Source organism: Thermobia domestica, chromosome 11 (assembly GCF_964235325.1).
Source record: "Thermobia domestica chromosome 11, izTheDome1.hap1.1, whole genome shotgun sequence".
NCBI classification, from domain to species: domain Eukaryota; kingdom Metazoa; phylum Arthropoda; class Insecta; order Zygentoma; family Lepismatidae; genus Thermobia; species Thermobia domestica.
In genome coordinates this window covers 36,437,702-36,455,341 of record NC_137464.1, presented here as the reverse complement: position 1 = coordinate 36,455,341, position 17,640 = coordinate 36,437,702, and the positions used below count along the sequence as shown (strand labels likewise).

At 33.6% G+C, this 17,640-nt stretch overlaps 1 protein-coding gene across 1 annotated transcript in view; it reads right to left on the bottom strand.

Annotated features, from left to right (window-relative positions):
- GluProRS (Glutamyl-prolyl-tRNA synthetase) overlaps window positions 1–17,640 on the bottom strand; it is a 121,089-nt gene that overhangs the window by 3,606 nt on the left and 99,843 nt on the right. Inside the window, exons 21-29 of the mRNA XM_081730373.1 lie at window positions 16,831–17,040; window positions 14,595–14,747; window positions 13,557–13,674; window positions 12,512–12,651; window positions 10,253–10,379; window positions 9,268–9,335; window positions 6,668–6,841; window positions 4,275–4,435; window positions 1,932–2,075 (exon numbers count right to left, since the gene is read on the bottom strand). Coding sequence (XP_081586499.1) covers window positions 1,932–2,075; window positions 4,275–4,435; window positions 6,668–6,841; window positions 9,268–9,335; window positions 10,253–10,379; window positions 12,512–12,651; window positions 13,557–13,674; window positions 14,595–14,747; window positions 16,831–17,040 — 1,295 coding nt within the window. The remainder of the gene's footprint in view (window positions 1–1,931; window positions 2,076–4,274; window positions 4,436–6,667; window positions 6,842–9,267; window positions 9,336–10,252; window positions 10,380–12,511; window positions 12,652–13,556; window positions 13,675–14,594; window positions 14,748–16,830; window positions 17,041–17,640) is intronic.

Here is a 17,640-nt window from a genome sequence, read left to right as displayed (position 1 = left end):
TTTATTCACTTGACTTAGCCTCATAAGTTTCGGTTGTTTTCAAATTATAGACTGCGATAAATAAGTTGATATACACAAGAAATTACTTAAAAAAAAAAAAAAAAAGTAAAAATTATATTTCTTCGACAGTATTCACGAAATATTCTTAATGAAATTATTTTATATTCGTTTCATTCTTTCTTTATGCCATAATAAACCCCCATAAAATACATGTGTTTTTGAAATCCTGTCTCCGAACTTATCCATGTTTTATTAACATTTGATTGCTGCGTTCTACCAACGTAGATTTTAGTATCCGCCATACCGAATTTTATGTGACGCCATAAACACAATTTCACTCCTGAGATTATGATAAAACTATCAACAATTCATTCGTTAAATTTATCAAGTCCTTTCTGAATTAAGAAACTTATATAAGATGAAAAGCATTATCGTAACTATTAGCTTCGTCGCCAGGTACAAGAATGGAATTTTTTGATACTGCGGGTAACCACCACTAAACATATTCGCAGAAAATCATTTGGGAGGGGTCTAATTTTTTGGGGTGGGGTGGAGGAGGGGAGTCCAAATTCAATATAAGGATAAATTATATTAAAATTTGTATAGTAAGACTATTCATGGCTTTGGATTAATTGTTTTAACAAAAGAGACACTGACCAATTTCCTTATAAATAACAACATTTATATATAACAAAAGAATTTAAACTCTGTTATAACAACATTTATATATATGTCTGTATTTTCATTAATTTCGATCGTGTCTGAAGAAGGATATGCTAGATATCCGAAACAGTAACAAATTATAATTTAAAATAAAGTAACGTATTAAGCTTTGGTCAGTGTCTCTTTTGTTAAAATAAAATTTGTAGTAAGACTATTCATGGCTTTGGATTAATTGTTTTAACAAAAGAGAGAGTAAAGTATTAAGCTTTGGTCAGTGTCTCTTTTGTTAAAATAAAATTTGTACAATTACTCTTAAAATTAGACTAAATTTACAGGAAAGTCGGCATTTTGGGGAGCAGGTTCCGGACCCCTATGACCCATCCTTTGTGTACGTCCATGGCCACCAACATGATATATGATAAAAGAACTTAAGAACATACATGTAAGTTCGAGGCCCATTTCCGGAATTCGGAACTGTCTAAACAAAATATATGAATCACAAGGGGGTTAATTAGAAGACGATAGTAGCTACTAATAATTACGAACGTATGACTTTTACTAATGTATTTCGGGAATAAGATCGTAATACGTCAAAAATACATTGCTTCATTAAAAAGAATCCAGCCGCGTACCAAACTAATCATTAGTACTTTCGCCGCTGATGTTAATCACAGATCTCTTCTCATATGCTAATATTTTGTTGTATTTTAATACTTTTACATTGTTTTAAAAAGATATATTGGTTTTATAACAAATATATATGTGTGTGATGAAAATTCATGAACGGACGCTCAGGGGCGTCCGTCGCATATGCCATCAATTTTTGATGCCACGTGCTAAGAATATTGGCGGAATAATGATTGCCAAAAGCACAAAGCGCCAATCAGCATCCGCAGAATTAGTGAAATATATCAGACACCGATCGGCATCCTCCGCATTGAACGTGTTAAACATATACCATTTAATTTAAGAAAGTAAATTTAATTCTAACTGGGAGTTTAATGCATTATTTTCTACTGCTGAATGAGACAACTCATTAACTACAAATTTTCGGTATTACTTATTCAACTGAAATAATAATAATAATAATAATAATAATAATAATAATAATAATAATAATAATAATAATAATAACAGGTTTTTCTTTTATATTAAGCTATCACAAAAACTATAAACATCATCTCGTCAGGGACTTTTGGTACCACAGCAAATATATTAGAAGCGAAATGTTTTTACTTATTTAATAGATTTTATATTTAGGAACATACCTGGCACTGTCCTTCTTGATGTTTTCTTCACACGGTATTTCCCCACAGAATGGAGACATAATGATATTCTTGTTGTCAAGGTGTTTGCAGAATTCATTCCAATTGTGAGATATTACTATATGTTTCTTCAAATCCTCTTCAGCCCTGCAAAGAACAACGAATCTTATTTCACAAGATCATTCAGTCTCCATGTAAATGCTAAATTGATCAGTCTGTACTACGGTCGCAGCTCCCTCTGGCGTCTATTTATTAATACTAGTTTGACAGTATACTTAACTTTTGCTGCTGAATATGTGAATCAAAAGTGTGTTACCTCACGCATCCCCAGCCAATATCCGCAAAACAGCTGCACTTGATTTCATCTAGGTAACACAACGACAGATCGACAAAATTGAAATTACGTTTTCTTTTACATGTAATGAATTACTTACAAGAAAATAGTTAAAACAGCTACGTACACACACACACACACACACATACACACACACACACACACACACACAAAAAAAACTATAAGCATTTTCGACTTATTGATTGGTTAGTTTAATGGGGACGTCAGCACCAAGCCTTCTTGATCCCCGTCAAAGTACTTTTGATAAGAAGTTTCATCAGATAGACGGAAATAAAAAGAAAAGGTAACACCAGGGGAAAAGCAGGGCCGATTTTCTATTATGCTATATTCTCCATTGTGAAAATTCAATGAAATTCCGAGTGTAAAAGAGTAACTTGGCCTGAAATCGAACAAGGATATCTAGCTTACAGTGTCGGTATCATTACACTATTCAGTCTGTTTCCATTTTCACTTTTGAGATCAATGCTTAGCAGTTCAGACCAAGTTCTTGTCAAGCTTGGACCCAGGGTCTATGTGAAGGGTAAGGGAAAAAAACGAGGAATGTCCATGTGTGTGCTTTATCGGGTGCTTCGTCCTATCTGTTGGTAACTCTTGATACTATTTGACTGTATATGCCATGCATGTGTAGATGTAGAAATGTCCATGTAAAAAGGGGAAAAAGATTTAACTAACCCTATTCTTTTTACACGGTTTTCTATATTAAAACGATGTTTTCTCGAAAATGCAGTTTTGTGACATTCCTTCTTTTTTTCCCTTATCCTTCATGTATTAACAAACGCCCATTTATTGCTAATTCTGCGGTATATATTCTTAATTTCTTTCTTTTCACTCTCATTGACTTGGGTAATAGTAATCCAATATTTAATTGTTTTGATGGATCAGAAACACATTATTTTTCTCTCAAATAAAACTGTTAGCAATTGAAAAAATATTAGCAATGTATTTTTTTCAACAACTATCCTAATAAAGCCATTGTCGTTTTACACTGGAGTAAACGAATCAATATCTGAGAAAGTAACAACATTTTTAACGGTATTGAGTACCTGTGCTATATTTGGGGATATATATGCAGTTCGAATGCCACGTAAAATTCAAATCTTAGAACATCGCCTTAGTGATGAAATGTTATAGTATTCCTCTTATAGTACTGGAATCTAGAACGTCAATTTCTTTCGTACTCTCAACATCGCTCAAAACAGTTCACTAATCAAAACGTTGTACTGTATATTCTTTATATTAATCGGAACGGATTTAGTAGCAATAACTTAGGCTGCCTCACACCCCCAAGTCCTGATCGTTTGCTTAAAAGAAAGAAAAAATATACCCAATCACAATACCATATCTGTAAAGAAATTTATTTAATATATACGGTGAAGCATCCATGCTTACTCTTTAGAGAGAAATTATAATTAGCTGAGAAAAATTAATTTTCATATTGGATAGATCATCAAAATTACATCCAGATGAATATATTGAGCCAATTAATACAGTACTATAGCAGGGCCAACAAGAGATGGTCTCTGAGGTTTTTTACCACATACAGAAAGAAAATGCAGCCCCTACATTGGTGCTAGTATTACCAACTACGGTCACTCTACCTTACGTCATTAATTAAATTGCAATTATAGACGCACCGAAAAAACCTTAACACGTGAGTAGTGGCAACGCTGCTGCGGGCTGTCAGAGACCTCTTGCTGGCTCCCCTATAACTATATTTAAGTTTTGCAGAACAATATTCTCAGTTACACATATTTTTTTCTTTCCTCAAATATAACAATTACAGTATCGTTGTCAAACCCGTTTTATTTAATTTGTAACTTTGATTTTGAAAAATTTGCGAATAAAACAATAAGACTGCATGAAATTCATAACTCGCCGAATTCAATAACTTATATGTTTTCAAAACAATGTAGTTTTGCAGTATGATAAACCTGAAGCTTCCAAGCGAAGCAAAGTGAAGTATACATCCATACTTAAAAAAAACAACTTACTTTGTGAACATGCTTTGTTGAATAGTGTCCAACAATTTCTGGACATCTTGCACAGCCGAGTTTCGCTTGTATGTTATTTTCTCACCAGTGTCTCGACGGACAGCCACGAACTGTTCCTGTGCCAAATCTTTAGGCCCAAGCTCCACTCTTATTGGCACACCCTGCAACACAAAAATAAAATTTTCTAATAATGTTACAAATCGCCAAGTCGTGTATAAATATTGGTTAATTAATGCTCAAAAGTATTCAAATTCAAAAATCTTAAGAATCTGAGGAATTTAATGTAATGTAACATCACAGTATTAACAGTAAAACTGACAGCCAATGCTAATTACTATTGCTATCAATAAGGAGCAAACCACACATTTATAAGAAAAACAAGTAAAAGTATTAGATACTGTATTAGAAGATTTATACTCGCATTCCTGTTAGTATTCAGTCGCTTCAGTGGTAGTGACGAAATGAGCACATTCATCATATATTCATGCTCTTTGATATACATCATTAGCGATTCTTTGGTCAACAGGAACACATATAATTAAAAACTTTCAAGAAATTCACGTACCTTGCGCAAATGTTTAATGTAATCCTTTCCCCAATATTCCACTTAATATCCTTTAGGTCCTACATGTTTTATCGGAGAGTTTCATCTTATGAAGACTAAACCGAGAATTAATTCACATGTTGGTTATTGCTCTTTCCCTTACCAATATTCCACTGGATGCATTTCTAAAAATACAATGTAAAATTCCTGCAAACCTCGTTAATCATAAAATGCACATTTGTATTCTTATTAAGAATAGTAAATAATTCGATATTCATCTTTTGTTCGATATTATTCTTAATAAGAGTAAAAAATGTACATTTTATAATTGATTAACGAGGTTTGCTGGAATTTTACACTCTATTTTTAGAAATGCATCCAGTGCAATATTGGCGATGAAAAGACCAAAACTAACACGTGAATCAATTCTCGATTTAATCTTCATAAGGTGAGAAATATTAGGGAAAGGATAAAATTTTGATTTGATTTGATTTTAGTTAGCGTCTCTTTCAGCAGCGAGGCTATATGAGACGTGGAACTACAGCTTAATGTGGAATCCGAACCACATGAGCTTCCGCTGGGAAACAAACTTAGGTCTCCCACGCCAAAGGCGCGTACGCTAACCGCTTAGCCACGAGGGAACTCAAAGGATAAAATTAAACAACACTGGCGCAAGCTATGTGAATTTTTTATTACTCTTTATTATACAAAATTTGCGTAAACAATATGATGAAACTTTAACGTATTATGTTATTGCAATAGAATTAACAAACTAGCGCGAGAGATCCTGGTTCGATTCCCAGTGAAAGCTCGTGTGGTTCAGACCAATCATTAAGTTGTAGGTCCACGTTCCGTATCTTTGGTGCCGAAAGAGACGCTGATAATCAATAATAATAATAATAATAATAATAATAATAATAATAATAATAATAATAATAATAATAATAATAATAATAATAATAATAATAATAATAATAACAGACATCATGAAAACAGAACCCTGAACATAATGAAGGATAATCACCATTTTTTTTTTATTTATTTTTTTAAAGGGCTTTTCAAGCCTTTTCTGTTTCATATAACCTTGGAGCTTCGCTTTTTGCTTGTAATGCATCAGTACTTTTGCTTTTACGTTCTACGCCTCTATTCCACACAGTAAAAGAACAGAATGATGATAAAGTGATCTCTGAAATTTGATGGAGCTACGACCAAAATTACGCAAGTGAGCGCTATGCCACAGATATTCCGGCGGAAAACCACAATGATTCATGAATTTTACCTAGATACTTCTTCTACACCTTTAAAGAGAATAAGGTGAAACGAATCTTTTGGTTAAGGTTAGCTGAATATGTCAGCGACTAACCTTCAAAAACTGTCTCCTAATACTGAAATTTCAACCTATTGTAAAATTAGATAAGATTTCAGTTTTTCTTCCTGTTGCACAAGATTTAATGGACAAAATTAGTCTTTTTTTTTTCTCTCTATAGCAATTTTAACTATAAAATTTAAGAGTAAGAAAAATAAAACAGTAAAATGCCTTGTCATATAGTTATTCCTCTAACGGACTATGTTCGATTTAAAATACAACAAGATAGCTTGAAATGCATACAGAATAAAAAACGCAAGCGAAGTTAATAACAAACACAGAACATATACTATAATGAACTGTCACAAAAAGGCATACGAAATCAGATAATTTAAACAAAGGATCAGCACGAGTATGTGAAAAGCGATGTCATATATAAGCTGACCAATCTCCCATTGAAATCAATTACTTAATTCAAATCTCCTTTAGTTATATAGTCTCTACATGCACACACTTACGAAATATAAAACTAAAAGAAATTACCTTCAGTTCCCAATGGTTGAACTTCCATCCTGGTGAATAGTTGTCTCGGTAATCACCCTTCACTCTTAATCCAGCATTTGACATTTCTTTCTCAAGTTGTTCACAAGACTGCTGAAGACGATTTCGATCACTCTCTGACAGGTTGGCAGTGATTCCACATGGAACAATAACAACCTGTAATTCACAGTATATATAATGAATTTATATGAAATAAGAAATTAGCTGAGATTCCAATAACCACGTTTACTGAGACCCATTTAAAATAAATTATAATCAATAACTCTTTTATCAGACAAATGTAATTTTCAAATTACGTAAACGCAACTAACTTCTATTAGAGAGATATTTATAATTATAACCCACAGAAGGAAAACTTCAAATATGAGTGCATAGTTAATTTAATTAAAATTAACTAACATTTAAAATACAATATCTTTAATGTATGTAAGAAGTGCATATTAAAAGTTCGTATGGCTTTGCTCTCATTTAAGAACTATAAAGATTATAATGTCATGAATTAACTTCAGACTTGATCCATTTTTCCTACGTTCATTTGTAAGCGAAAGCCGCATCTGACATTCAGTGAAGTAATGATTTCAGTGCGGAGAAATAACATGCCGTGGTGGTTTCTGTCTGCAGTAATCACGATTCTATAAAACTCATATAGTTTTGTAAAAACGACTACAGGAGTCTGAGCAGTATCATTCAGTTACTTGTTTTTTAACAGATTTTAGATACTGAGTGAGCAATTTCCTTCCATTTTTGGTAACAACCAAACTATCGTACTTTCACTTCTCAATAAGGGATGGTGGAACTTCCGAAATATGTGTTAAATTATAAATCACTGAAAGAAACATAAAAATAATTGTGTCTTATTCCTTATCCTAATTACCTAATTTGACCGAAGTCTTCATGACGAGTTCCTCAACAGCTGAATGGGAAGTATGTGGCTTCCGCTAGGTAATTTATCTTCTGACAAAGAACCATGTTATCAATGAGCAATTGATAAAAAAGATTGAGATCACAACGAACAAAACCTTGATTCCAATCTTCAATTCATGTAAGAAGTAATCAGTCCAAACAAGGAAAACTCTTTTCTTTATCTATAACCAAAAAAGATCCAGAAACCTTAGAATGAAAGAATGGCATTTTTCAGGACCAAACGAGCTTAGTTCTTGCTGATCCTGTATCAAAAGAGCAAAGTTCAGGGGCATAGATTCAGTTTCAAATCAGCGAATTTCCTACAGTGCAGGAACATTGGTTAAACTTCTCATAGTCAAGATTTTCTCTTTATCGAATAACTAGCAGCGTTCACCCCGCTTCGCTGCGGTCACCCCGGAACGCAATAAACTTTGTTACTTAGATAATTTTTACTTTTTCGCTTTCAAGTGATATGATAAAAACCATAGAAGATTGCAGTAAATCTTAACATTATATCGCCTGTCATTTATGTTAACCCGCCCCGCTTCGCTGCGGTCATCCCGGTGCTGGCATATTGTAAAAGTGTCTGTAAAAATAAGCAAATCAATTAAAAAATTTTAAACAGAAGATTCAAGCTATTTTCCGCTGTATATCGCCTGTCATTTATGTTAACCTGCCGAGTGACACGGTCATGCGGGTTGCATATAAATACGTTTATTTTTACCTATGATGAACTAATAACAAAGGATTTGTACGTTATGGACACTTGAATGGTCAATTATCTCAAGACACTGGTAATTAAAAATTAAAGTGATATGATAAAAACCATCTAGGGTCCAAATCCTAATAACCCCCCAAAAATGAAAGAAATTGGTTCAGCCGTATTAGCGTGATGAGCGGACAAATTTTTGTACGTTCTCTTTTATATATATAGATTACTCACCTCGTAAGTCCAGAATTGTGCTAGACTTTTTTTTTTTTTTTTTTTTTTTTTTTTTTTTTTTTTTTTAAATTCAACGGCGTAAGAACATCTAACCACTACTCACCATTTCTTGAACCTACATTTTTCTGTTTTCAAAGTTAAATAATCAGTGCAAAGTACACGTTTATGTTCACAAGTGCCCTGAAACTGCTACTATTCTCCCTCACCCTATCCAACCCACAAATGATTTCTCAGAAGTATTTCATAGCTAGAAGAAGAAGAAAAAAAAACGGCGATGGTGTGTTGGCATAAATAGGATTATGTGGAAATGTAGCAGAGCACTTCTCACTCCATAAAGAAAAACTGGAAACATAGACTTCTGCTATACACCTCGTAGAACGTACAGCTCATATTGATATGCGTAATTATGGTTTGGAATTAAACGTCCCTTTCCAGTGAGACTATACCAGACGTGAAGCTACTGCTTACTAAGACATCGGAAGTAAACAAATAACACGGATCTAATTAGGTTAATTCCGCACCAAAAGTGAGAACCACCAGTTGGTCACAAGAGAGCTCTAAACCTATTTTAATTCGACAAAATCAATTATGCATAAATGACTCATTTGCTTTTAGTTATCTGTGAAGTTTACAAATTATTTTCTTCTCGAGTAATAAAACGGCAACTAAATGACAGATAGAAACAATATCAGAGGGATAATGCAATGGAGACCCAGTAGAATCTGTATCTTCGTACCTGAATATTGGCCACTCTTGGAGGAAGCACCAATCCCTGATTGTCCGCGTGGATCATTATCATGACTCCTGTAAGAAAGTAGGGAAAAAAAAGTTAAATTTTGACACTGAATACTGAAATAGATTAATTAATTTAGATATTCCAGAATTTACTAATGAACGCTATGAGATACGTGTTACATAAAAGACCTGGTTTATTATCTACTTAGGGAGCTCAAATTTATACAGGCACAGTAAACTCAAAGTTTTTGTCATGTATCTAAGGGACCTAGGTTAAACAGAAATTGAGAAATTTGATCAAAAATACTTTAAATGAAATGTATAATAATTTACTAATCTCATAGAGAAAGCCACAATTCAAACACCGTTTTAAAGGATAAAACTACAACTTTTATACTTTCTTTAAGCACATAAATGTCTTATATACAGAGATGTAGATATAATGATGATTTAACACTAACAGTAGCTTACAGCAAATACGTTAGTGATGCTCGTCATTTATAAAGTTCAAGTTTCTAAAAGCGAAACATTTGACGTGAAAAACGGGAACTTTCGTACATAAAGTTGTTTGTTGAAGTCAGCGTGTTTTTTATTATTATTATTATTATTATTATTACTATTATTTATTTATTTATTTATTTAAAGCACAAAGCTTGCATGAATCATGGTCTATAGTTTAATGTTGAGTCCGACCTCTCGCAGGGTACTGAAACCAAGTTTCTTGAATCAATTACGAAAACGTCAACTACTTACCAATCAAGGATCTTTTTTTTTTTTTTTTTTTTTTTTTTTTTTTTTTTTTTTTTTTTTTTTTAATGTAGGGATGAACAAAAATTTTCAAAGTTAGTATTGACAAATAAGTACAGAAATAAACTGACTTAGATAGAGAGAGAGAGAAATATACTATTCGCTAACATAAAATCTCAAAAAAAAAATTAAGCAATTCTCCCATTGGAAACCAATATTTTTCTTTTTAGGATACTAACCTATTGTCCTCGTCGTAAGACCCCACGAATTTTGATAAACAAATTTCTTCTCTTTTGTTTCTGGATCTTCATACACAATTTCGAACATCTTTGAAAAATTCTGTCCTAAGTGGTGGGAAGTACCTCCCTAAAAGAAGGGAAAATTGTATAATATGTACGAGCTACAATGAAATAATAGAAAATATACTAATTCTAGAACTGAATTGGCACAACATGTAATTTAAAATATAATCATAAGTGCTCTGAATTATCTGCAACAGACTGATATCAAATGTAACCACATTTCAAGATCTTCAAGACCAGTAACCACTGAAGTAAATATTGTGCGAGTAGTGAAGAAAAAAAGCCAAGCTCTAAAATTTAAGGAATATCGTCGGAGCAGACGAAGTACAGCATAGTAACAGTACGTCATTTAAGTACGGGCAAAGAGGAATTATTATGTAATTCTCTCGACTCCCTCACCTCTCTCTACACAAGTTTCTATGTAAACGGAAGTCAAGGAGGTAGGATTTCTGATTTTCTTATAAATGATTATTTTTTAAACTTTTCTCCTTTCCTTTTATTATTGACTGATGATGGTCCTTCCATCCTTGTCACAAATGCTCTATTTTCACACACACACTATTATATAGTAAGTTGACAAAATTTCACATGTTACAGGCTTGCAACAGTGACAGTTTTAAAAAAAAAGAAAAAAAAAAGACTATGCAGACAAAGACAAGACGACAGAAAGGATTATTCTCTAAATATCGAACAGCCGTTATACAGGGTGATTCTTTATAGGGTTTGTAACTTCACTCAGTTATAATTCTTTATTGGAACCACATACAGACTTGGTTTATGTGTCATTATACTGCAAAACACTTCAAGTTTTTTGTGACAAATTCATTATGACACAATGTGTGCACCTGCAGTCATCCTAGACACATCCCAACGATAGTCAATTTCCTGCCAAACAGTTACCAGCATTTCGGGGGTAACGTCCGCAATGGCTGTTGTGATGCGATGTTTCAGTTCATTAACATTATCAGGTAGAAAAGGGGTGTACACCTTATCTTTCACAAATCCCCACAGAAAGAAGTCAAGTGGTGTGTAATTTGGAGACCGTGGCAGCCAGGCATTTGGTCCACCACGATCTATCCACTTATCTGGGAAACGCTGATCAAGAAATACCTTTACGTCTATCAGGTAGTGCGGCGGGGCGCCATCTTGTTGCCACCACAAGCGGCCATCGTGGTCATCTTCATCTAACTGTGGAACAAGGAAGTTCTGGAGCATATCAAGATAGGCGATGACGGTGATGGTGCTCTAGCAAAGAAGAATGGTCCATACATCTTTGCTCTGGAAACAGCGCAAAACACGTTTACTTTGGGGCTGTCACGAACCAGCTCCACGTACACATGTGGATTTTTCGTGTCCCAAATACGACAATTGTGTATATTAACTTGGTCGGAAAGGTAAAAAGTTGATTCATCAGTGAATACCACATTGTCCAAGAATGACTCATCACTACTAATGCGATCCAACATGGTAACACAGAATTCATGTCGGATATGTTTATCCGCTTTACTCAGTGCTTGAACCAAGCACAGTCTGTATAGCTGCATGGGCAAACATCTAAGCAATACACACCAAATAGTGGTCTGAGGGATACTAGTTTCTTGTGATGCACGTCGTGTAAATTTTCGAGGACTGCGGACAAAACTCTCCCTAACTGCTTCCACCACATCGTCAGTCACGGGTGAGCGCCCTGGAGCATTTGCGTCGCACAGAACAACCTGTTTCAACAAAAGTCTGGTGCCATTTGTACACTGTTGGTCTGCTGAATGGTTCCTTGCCGTATTGTGTGCGAAACTCAAGCTGTATACTCGTTGCTGACTTCGTTTCTTCAAACCAAAGCACGCACTTAGCTCTTTCCGCTCCAGTGAAAGTCTCCATTTTCAACGACTAACCGATGGCGCCGCGTGTGGTCAACTCCGCAACTACTCACTTCGTGAGTCAAACTTGAAGTGTTTTGCAGTATAATGACATATAAACCAAGAATATAAACCATATTCCAATAAAGAATTATAACAGATTGAAGTTGTAAACCCTATAAAGAATCGCCCTGTATTTATTATTATTAATAATGACAGATGTTATTAAGTCATTTTTAAAGTTGAACTTACATCCACAACTATTTATTTGAATATGTATTCACGATGTTTATATTAGCGGTCAGAATACAACTGAATAACAACCTAGATACTATTGACACACCTGAATGCCTCTCCCACTGGCAGATATGAAAGCTTCTACTGTAGTAGTGTAGTCTCCGCCAGCAAATTTTTCTTTTTCAGTCTTTCTTCCTTTGACAACAGGAACTGCCAACAAGTCTGTGTAGATTTTGGCATACAGATCTGTAACGAAGAGACAAAACAATCTGACTTCGAAATGTTATTCTAATCATTAGCTTACAGATTATGTTATACATAACGCTAGCGGACTCTCACCAAACATGATATTGTTTTTAAAAAAGTCAAATAGAACTATGAAAACTATTGACTTTCAACGAAAATATTAAAAACTAACCTAATACAGAAAATTATCGGTACTGCAGAACACACGTTAACGTGCCTCATATCAACAGTTTCAGAAATCATAAGATTTTATGGTTAATTAAGTCATGCATATGAAATATTTCATTTGCTGGAATGCCGACTTTAACAACTAATTTTCATGATTTTCCCCATTTTTAATTACATCTATAGTCTTGACCAAAAGCACTAAAGAAAACGAAACACTAGGTAAAAAAAAAGACTAATTAAACTTCCTCTATCAAACATACTATACATACATACTTTTTTTTTATAGCACAATACTGGAAAACTGCAAATATTTTTGTTTTGATATATTACTAGTATTCAAATGTGAGATTTACAATTAATATATATTTAATAGTAATATGCACTAATTTTAAGTACTTCTTCCCTTATTGTTCTGTAGATTTCAAGAAAACTTCCCTTAAGTAAATAGTTACGTAAATGACCAAATAATAACCTACTACACGGTGTATTGAAAATAGAATATTACTATTAGCATTATTATTATTTGCTACTCTATTCAACCTTCTATAATATTAAAGCTCTTCACAAGAGGAAATGGATATACGAATAATTTCATTTGCAATACTGTAAACATAGACATGAAGAAAGGAAAACCACATATTAAACGCATATAAAGACAGAACAACTGAGCATATGTATGAGATTTAAAAATAAATTTCTTTTGGAACCACTGAAACTACCATATCACAATTAAATACCTAATATAGCATAAACTTCTTCTTCGGCTTCCTTGTAATCGGCAAACGCTGAATGTCCCTCTTGCCACAAAAATTCTCGTGTTCGAAGGAAAGGTTGCGGATGCTTGAATTCCCACCTCTGAAAATTCAGAAAAAGAAGTCAAATTGACAAAAGACTAAATAACATACAGGACTCCGATAATTCAATACACACTCTTGACAGGACAACAAAAATAGTCTGCTAGCGCTTGCGTCTTTCGTGTAGGTGGTCCAGGATTAAATTGGCGAACAAGTATCTGGTTGGTTTTGTTTATAGTACGTGCAGCTATCTGTCAGACGCCACCTGTCTTTAATCGCATACCAAGACCAACTGTCCTGTTAACTAATACGTTCTTGGTGTGGACTAAATGTTCTAATCTCCTCCCATCAACCTCTTAGTCTTGATGTGAAAATTATTTACTTCAATATGTATAGTTTATCAATTTAATAATCATCTCTCACTCTTGTTTTCTTTAATTACTTCATTCAGAAGACAATTCCTTCTCAATCATATAAACGTAAATAACTATAAAATTGATTTATAAATACGAGGTATGTATTATATAAATATGAGATGATTTATGGTATCTTAACAGTAAATACTACTGCTTTTTATTTTATTCTAACATTTCAGATTTGATCCACAAAACTCAAGAGAGTAGGAACTTTTATTTTAAAGAATTAAAAGACATTTTGTAGTATTGTTGTAGAACTTGAGAAACATTTCATTTACAACTGTATGTTTCACAAATTATAACAGTGCATGGCAAGTTACAAGTAACATCATTTGTATTTGCAAGTGATTTTTATAATTATATTAGTATTTGTGTTCTGTAATATTAACAAGTTGTAAAAAGAACTTGTTAACTACATTCATACTCAGAAAATCAACCAAAATCGAAAAAGGCAGTGAAACTGGTTGTCTTAACCCTTCTTGCCTCAAAACAATTTGATTTGTTCGCAATATACATGTTTTTGACAATATATACATGTTCTCTCTACTTTTATCATTATACTTACAACAACATTATTCCATTGATTTAACTTTATTGGAAGATCTCTATGTGACTGCACCCACTTTGCATACGCAGGATACATAACGGTTTCACTTGTTGGACGAATAGCAATAGGTTCTGCGAGGTCAGAATCACCAGATTTTGTTACCCAAGCAACCTGTAAAGCACAACGCATAACTCAATATGATAAAACATACATCTAGTCCTAAAACTAGTACTGAAACGTTAGTATCTCCATATAGGTTTAATTTCTGACAATGCAGCGAAACTTTACCATTGAAATTCGGTTACGCTGAACTAGCATTATAAGTAGAGTGACCATTACCACATATACAATGTAGTACTATAATTTTCTTAGTTTCTAGAAGGGCCGTAGCTAAAGTACAATCTGTCTCTAAATCTTATACACTCGTTTCCACCAATCTTCTCGTATCTTCTTTGGTCTATATATATGTAGCCAAACCCATCACTTAACTCAGTATGATATGCTTATTCCGTAGAAAATATGAAAACTCGATTTAGGAGCCGTTCAAAAATTTTGTGACCCCTGATTCGAAAACTAATTATTGGCCAAGATTGTAATCTTCTTTTGGATGAAAAGATCCAATATATTTCAATCAAAAATTTTCTTGTAGGCCTTATTTCTGGAGAACTACATACAGTGTAGCCAAACCCAAACTGTAGACAATACGAAAACTCGATTTAGGGGCCGATCAAAAAATTTGTGGCCCTTGATCCAAAAACTCGTTATTTGCCAAGATCACAATCTTTTGATCCATTTTTTGTATCTTCCTAAAATTCTTATAATGATATCCTTGAGGTGTCTACAAAGATAAAGAAACCTGAATGATGAAGCTCAGCAATGTTGAACTGCAACAATTGTGCTTTGTATTGTGTGATTATATTTTGAATTGTGTAACTGCTGCATTACGTTGTTATACAGCGTCCAAGTTATGAAGGACGGAACCTACTATTGAAGTGAGATTCAGATGAACTCCCCCATGGCTATATGGTTAGCGCACGCGTCTTTGGCATGGGTGACCCAGGGTCGATTTCCGGTAGGAGCTCATATGGTTCGGATCCAATATTAAGCTGTAAGTTCACATCTCGTAAATTTCGGTGCTGAACAGGACTCTAAACTCCGAATCATTCAACTATTATTCACGCGTTTACCTCATGCATCGTACCTGGTACTAAGCGAAACCGAAAGCAAGAGTGATAGCCACGAGGATTCCAATTATACTTTCTATTCAGCTAATGCTTGGGTGCCGTGTTATAAACTCGTTTCTGATTTTGTAGTCGGGGTTTGTGAAAAAGACTTATAAACTGTAAGATATAATACAACTTGCTAATATTATCAACCGATTGTCATCATGCCTGTACCGTCTCAGGAAAATGTACGATGTCAGAACCTCTACTTCTCGAAATTCTCAGGCTTATACGATATAAAATGGTAAGTATGTGTCTCCTTGTTTCTTAGAAAGGTATCGTTTTCTTCTTTCACACAACTCCCCAACCTTACCCGCTAACGAAATTTTTCCTTGTATGGAACACTCAGCAATAAAAATAAATATAAAACACGAACTATAAATAAAACACGTATGATATATATTATATAATTGAACATCAACGAATAATTAACACGTACAATGAAAAATGTAAAATGTTATATTAGTTTTTCAAATATCATATCATGACGACATTACCCACAACAAACAAGATTTTATACAGCAGATGATGACAAATCTATACATGGACTGTAAGTAACAAGTTTACCAGGTTCTTAACTTTTCTTCAATTCTTATCCATCTTCTTAACCTTTATCTTACCTTTACCTTTGAATCTTTAATAAAATTCATAAGGTTAATAAAATATTTGACCGACAAAATTGATCAATTCTGAAGACAACATATAATAAGACCTTCCTAACTTCTATTCTTCGTTTAAGAAGTCACTGCAGATATTTTACGATTAGTGTTTTTGGTTGTTTTTTTTTCTCGCCATATAATTCTGACCGCCTGTTGTACATTGTCATAATTGACAAGACAGAAAAATTACAGTGAGAACAATACCTCAAAGAGAGTAAACTGGTTTATTTCATGTCTACAGCTAAGAAGCAGAAAAATCTGATATTGTCTTTTAGATTTTATCGTTTGTAATAAATAAATAATAAAAAAATTAAATTTAAAATAAATAAATACATAAATAAATAAAAAATATAAATATTTGAAATTACCAACCTCTGGTGAGAAATCTGCAATATGTGTCTTTTCCTTTTCAAGCACACGACGAGACACAAAAATAGGGAAGTAACAATTTTGAACACCGAGTTTCTTTATTTCAGCATCCAGCCAGTCTTTAATTGCTTCCCAAATGGAGTATGCCCAGGGTCGGAATATATAGCACCCGCTGACGTCATGGTATTCAATTAATTCACCTTTAGTTATCACCTGTAAATATGTATGTAAAAGAAACATTCTAAATATACGCACATTTTCTTACATACATATTGAAAACAGTGGAAGAGAAATGTCAGATACATTATTAAGATGGATAACAAGTAGCATTTTTAACCAAACAATCGAATTCATTATACAAAAATCATTTAGAGAAAGTTTTACAAGTGGCCTTTCAAAACCTATATAAAGAACTGTATCCCACAAATCTTTTGAGGCACTGCAACCACTCACCACTATAGTTGAAAAGAGTTATGAAGCCATTTTTGGGGTCCGAAATCTTGTCGTAAACAACAGGACTTCGATCATTTTCACTCAACTACAAACAGTTCTCAATGTAATAGTATAATCAACTTTCATCCCCTATACATACGTCTGTCAGTCGTTTTGCACCATTTAATGAAAACAGTGAACAATTTTATTACACAATCCATCCTTTCTTTCTCATCTTCTGTTCATGAGTGATAATAAGTAACCCACTTTGAATAGATATTCCTCATATTCAAATGGTGGTGGTGTATCGTATGAATGCTATAAATATTAATTACGTCCTTTCAACATCTCCACAGTAATGTGATTCCCCCTCCCCCTGTG